The sequence below is a fragment of the Typha latifolia genome, chromosome 13 (genome assembly GCF_019914945.1).
Source record: "Typha latifolia isolate L0001 chromosome 13, TyphaL0001v2, whole genome shotgun sequence".
NCBI classification, from domain to species: Eukaryota; Viridiplantae; Streptophyta; class Magnoliopsida; order Poales; family Typhaceae; genus Typha; species Typha latifolia.
This window is the reverse complement of record NC_133098.1, coordinates 4,722,134-4,726,193: the sequence shown is the minus strand read 5'-3', so window position 1 is coordinate 4,726,193 and position 4,060 is coordinate 4,722,134. Positions and strand designations below refer to the sequence as shown.

The 4,060-nt window shown below is 41.2% G+C and overlaps 1 protein-coding gene across 1 annotated transcript; it reads right to left on the bottom strand.

Moving 5' to 3' along the window:
- LOC140799598 (putative UPF0481 protein At3g02645) lies at positions 1-2,476 on the bottom strand. The gene is made up of 2 exons (XM_073153977.1): positions 1,701-2,476; positions 1-1,599 (listed from the first exon to the last, which is right to left on the bottom strand). Exons 1-2 carry the CDS (start codon positions 2,057-2,059, stop codon positions 252-254), a joined length of 1,707 nt encoding a protein of 568 aa, XP_073010078.1. The 5' UTR covers positions 2,060-2,476; the 3' UTR covers positions 1-251.
- Between the last annotated feature and the right edge of the window lie 1,584 nt (positions 2,477-4,060).

Genomic DNA, 4,060 nt, shown 5'->3' with positions numbered 1-4,060 from the left:
AACCTGAGTTTGAAACTTAACTCATAATCTATCCATCAAAATCAAATGTATATAAGGTTTTCTTATATAGTACAAATTCACATTAATCTCTTCAATCAGAAACTCTTTTTCTATATTACAACATGTAAATAATTAATTGACCCACAAATCAAACCATCACCCCCACTAGCTTAATATTACAATCAATTGATCAACAATGAAAAAAAGAGACAAATAAGTCACACAATTTGTACTTGTAATAGCACAAGAATCTACTGCGTTCCAACATTTACAGCACCAAACCAGCGAGAACAAGTGTAGACTGAGCAAAAGGCCTGCAAGGTAGTCAGCAGCAGCAGCAAAATTGCAGCTAAAAATGTCAAGAACTGCCAGGATCCAAACACATACTGCTTCATGAACTTCTTAGTCTTAACTCTCCATCTGCTACTGTGATACTTGTTGATATCCTCTATCATTTTATCCAAGAATGGCACCCTTGTGAGCCTAACTGATTTGCTCATCCCATTCCATAGATTCGCAACCTCGCGGTCGCTCTTCATTCGATTCAAGATGATCCCTCTCTGCCTTAACAGCATGACATCCTCCTCGGTGTCGATAATTCCGTTCATGAGCTCCGTGTACCGCGTTAGAACGAGAGGTCCAGATGCTACTGAAGCCTCATAGGCTACTAAGTTCCTCAGTACTACTTCAGTGTTCATGTCCAAGCTGATGGTTGGGAGGTAGAACGTTATGGTCTTTACGTCGAACATGATCGTCGTCAAGTCTCCATTAGTCGGCTGGAATATTACGCCGGCGTCCACGAGCTCCGACACCGATGGAATCATGATCTCTTCGATCAACGGAGGCTTGTTGATGTTGTGAGAAGCAGTTGGGTCCTCTGCTCTTGGATTCTCCTCCCCTTGGGCGAAGAACAAGTACTCAACTGGCTGCTTTAAGATTGACAATCCTGGCAAACTGCTCAGGATCTTCCAAGGAACCTTCACCAGAAACTTTAGGGGCTTAGAGATGATCACTTTCTTGACGTATTGAACCGGGGCGGCATTAAGACTCGATCCAATGTTATAGATAGAGCTAAAGAGTTGCTGAACGTAGCCAGAATTCTCGTTAGTCTCATCCTTGGAGTCCACTGCATCATTCTGCTCCTCGATCTCGATGGCGGTATCGCCGGAATATTCGTCGAACTTGGGGACAATGATGCAGTAAAGGAGCTCGAGCAGGTGCGCGTGCTTCGCCGGGTCGATGCTCGGGAAATTCTCCATCATTTTGAACGGGCAGAGCTCCTTCATGAATCCAGTGAGCATCCTGGTCAGCGTACCTTCAGCTTCTTCAGAAGACGAGCATTGCAGGTCGATGATCTTTCTCAGCAAGAAGTGGGGGATCTGGTTCTCCATCATCATGATGTCGCGAAGGATCGAATTATGGGCGGATTTAGTCCCCGCGAAGTCCATCAAATGCGACATCCTCGAAGACAACCTCTTCAGAGGCTTGCTGCCGGCTCCTCCGTCTTCTTCGACGGCGTAGATGTGTAAGAATTCACGCAAGAACGACGCGTCCACGACCATCATCCACGCGAGCGTCTCGCCATTGAAATCGAGATGCCTAAAAGGCAAACAAAAAAAACTCTATCGCATCATTCTTTTTTTCCTTTTCTTTTCAAAAACATAATAATAATTATTATTATTATAGACAGCAGTACGTACCTATGGTAATGCGCGCGGATCTTATGTTCGAGCTTAACGAATTGCTCTACGAGGCTGCTCAGCTTGAGGCTGTGGAATTGCCTCTGGGTTCGCTTGGCGGCGGCGAGCTTGTAGCGCTCCATCTCGTAGAGCTCGGCGCGCCAATGGTGGTAAGGGCCGAGGGCGATGAACTGAGGGACGTAGGCGTCGGGCTTGGTCGCCTGCAACGCCTTCGGGACGTTGAAGACGGAGACCGGGATGCCGTTGTCGTCTTCGACCTCCTCTTCCAAAGAATGGCGGATTTGGATCACCCACCGGAGCTCGTCGAAGAGAGGGTTGTGACGAGAAGGAGACGTGGATTGGGATTGAGAGGAAGCCATCTTCTTCCACAAGATCGAACCAACCTCCTCCTCTTGCTCTCTTGCTGGTGGTGGGTTGTTTTTATGTAGAGTGTTTTGGTATGCTTCTTATATTAATAATGAATTCAGCATCTGGAGTGGAACAATCGGTTGACTGGTTCCATACTAATATGCAATGTGAAGCACAAGGGTTGAAGCAATGATTAATTAAAAGTATTTTTTTTAACCTTAAAAATTACATTTTAGAAGCTAGAGCTATCATATATTAGTTTTTCATTTAATCAAATGCGTTATTAAAACGCCAAAAAACTAACTTTTTAACACTATAATAAGAGATGAGATCCGAATCAGATTAACTCAATGATGTATATTGTGTGATTCTTCTCCACCATCCTTTCCCATCCATCTGGAAAGCATCTTTTAGTTGTTTTCTTTAATGAAAAATGGGTCGTGGGCCTCAGGGCTGAGACTTGAAGAGTAATCTATCTTCAAAAAGTAACCAGAGAGGCAGGGACAGAGAGACTTTTATTAAGGCACGTGAATGTGAAAAAAGAAATTTACATAATTGCAATTGATTCTTTTATTTATTTATTTTTACATATCGCAATTGTATATTAATAAGTATTGAAAATTTTGAGCACCTAATTACACTTAGAGCTGCTCAAAATACCTAATTGCTTAAAAGTCCACCTAAACTCGGACTAGATTTCTATGACCGAAGAATATTTAGGCTGGACGTGATCATCACTTGAAGACCATTCTGTTGGGATTATGTCTACCCATTTCCGGCAGGAACTCAACTCATTTAAGAAAACCCTAATAATCTTCCTCCTGATCTTCTCTTCCGGTCGTCGCCTCCTTCTGTTCTCTTCATTCTCCTCTCTGCCACTTCCCTCCTTTGCACGTCTCCTCCTCCAGCTCTTCCTTGTGGAATTGAATTTTGAAAACTATTTTCTTATATAAGAAAAGCAAATTGGTGAGACATTTAATATTTTAAGCTATGAAGGGTATTTTGGTTATCTTGATACAACTTTTACAATTATCTATTAAGAATATCTTTTTGAAATTTGACCATAATGAAAATTCTAAAAGAAGCCATGTTTATGTGAGACTGTTATCAATACGATATGATCCATATGGGTACGTCCAAGCATGGACTAATTTGTTGATCGCGTGATCTAACACTAGAAAATTGAATACAAGGGACTGTAGAATTTAAGTTACAGTTAGTATTATAAATGCACCAATCGATATATTGGTGCACATCGAAAATGCATTCAGGCTAACTTATATGAAATTGGCCAGCACTAAATTGTTGTAGTATCAATTATGATATTAATATTTAAAAAAATATATTATACCTTAATTAAGAAATCAAGTTGTTTTCAATGCAAATATATATGAAAATATGACATGCAGGCACCTCAACTTTCGCAATTATCATAGATAAGACATTGCCTTCATGACTCGCTAATTTAACAATACTTGTCAAATATCCATCATTTATTAATGTCATCACCAAGAAAAAATAGCGTCAATATTAAACCAAAATTTATAGGTCAAGAATTGATACGACTTGGTCGGATTGGATCTACTCGCGATAATTGGTTCATTGGGATGAGCATATTTATCTAGTTTGTGTTTGCTTGAGAAAATAAGACCTTTTGCTGGGGGCGTTCGAACGCCAAGGACCTCCGTTCGAACGTCTACATGCGTTCACAAAAACAAAAAATAGAATTTGCGCGTTTGAACGCGATCTGGCACGTTCAAATGCGCCACGGTGAGAATGCTTGATTTTTTAGGATTTATTTTGGTTGTTTGGGTCAAAAGGGTGAGCCTCTATAACTATGTGAAGAAAACTCTAATTAGAGTTTAATCTGATAATTGCATTGACATTGTTGTCCATATTTCCTTCCTTCTTGCTCTAGTCATCGGTGCCCTCTCCCACCTCCTTCTTTCCATCGCCCAAGTCCTTGGACGGCCTTCTTTATCTCCTAATCCCCCTCTTCTGTAGTAAATTCT

What these genes read in the sequence shown, in the direction of transcription:
- LOC140799598 (XM_073153977.1), bottom strand. Translation starts at nt 2,059, where the DNA reads ATGGCTTCCTCTCAATCCCAATCCACGTCTCCTTCTCGTCACAACCCT. An exon ending in ATCCGCGCGCATTACCATAG is followed by an intron (nt 1,600 to 1,700) that starts GTACGTACTGCT and finishes TTTGCCTTTTAG; the next exon opens with GCATCTCGATTTCAATGGCG.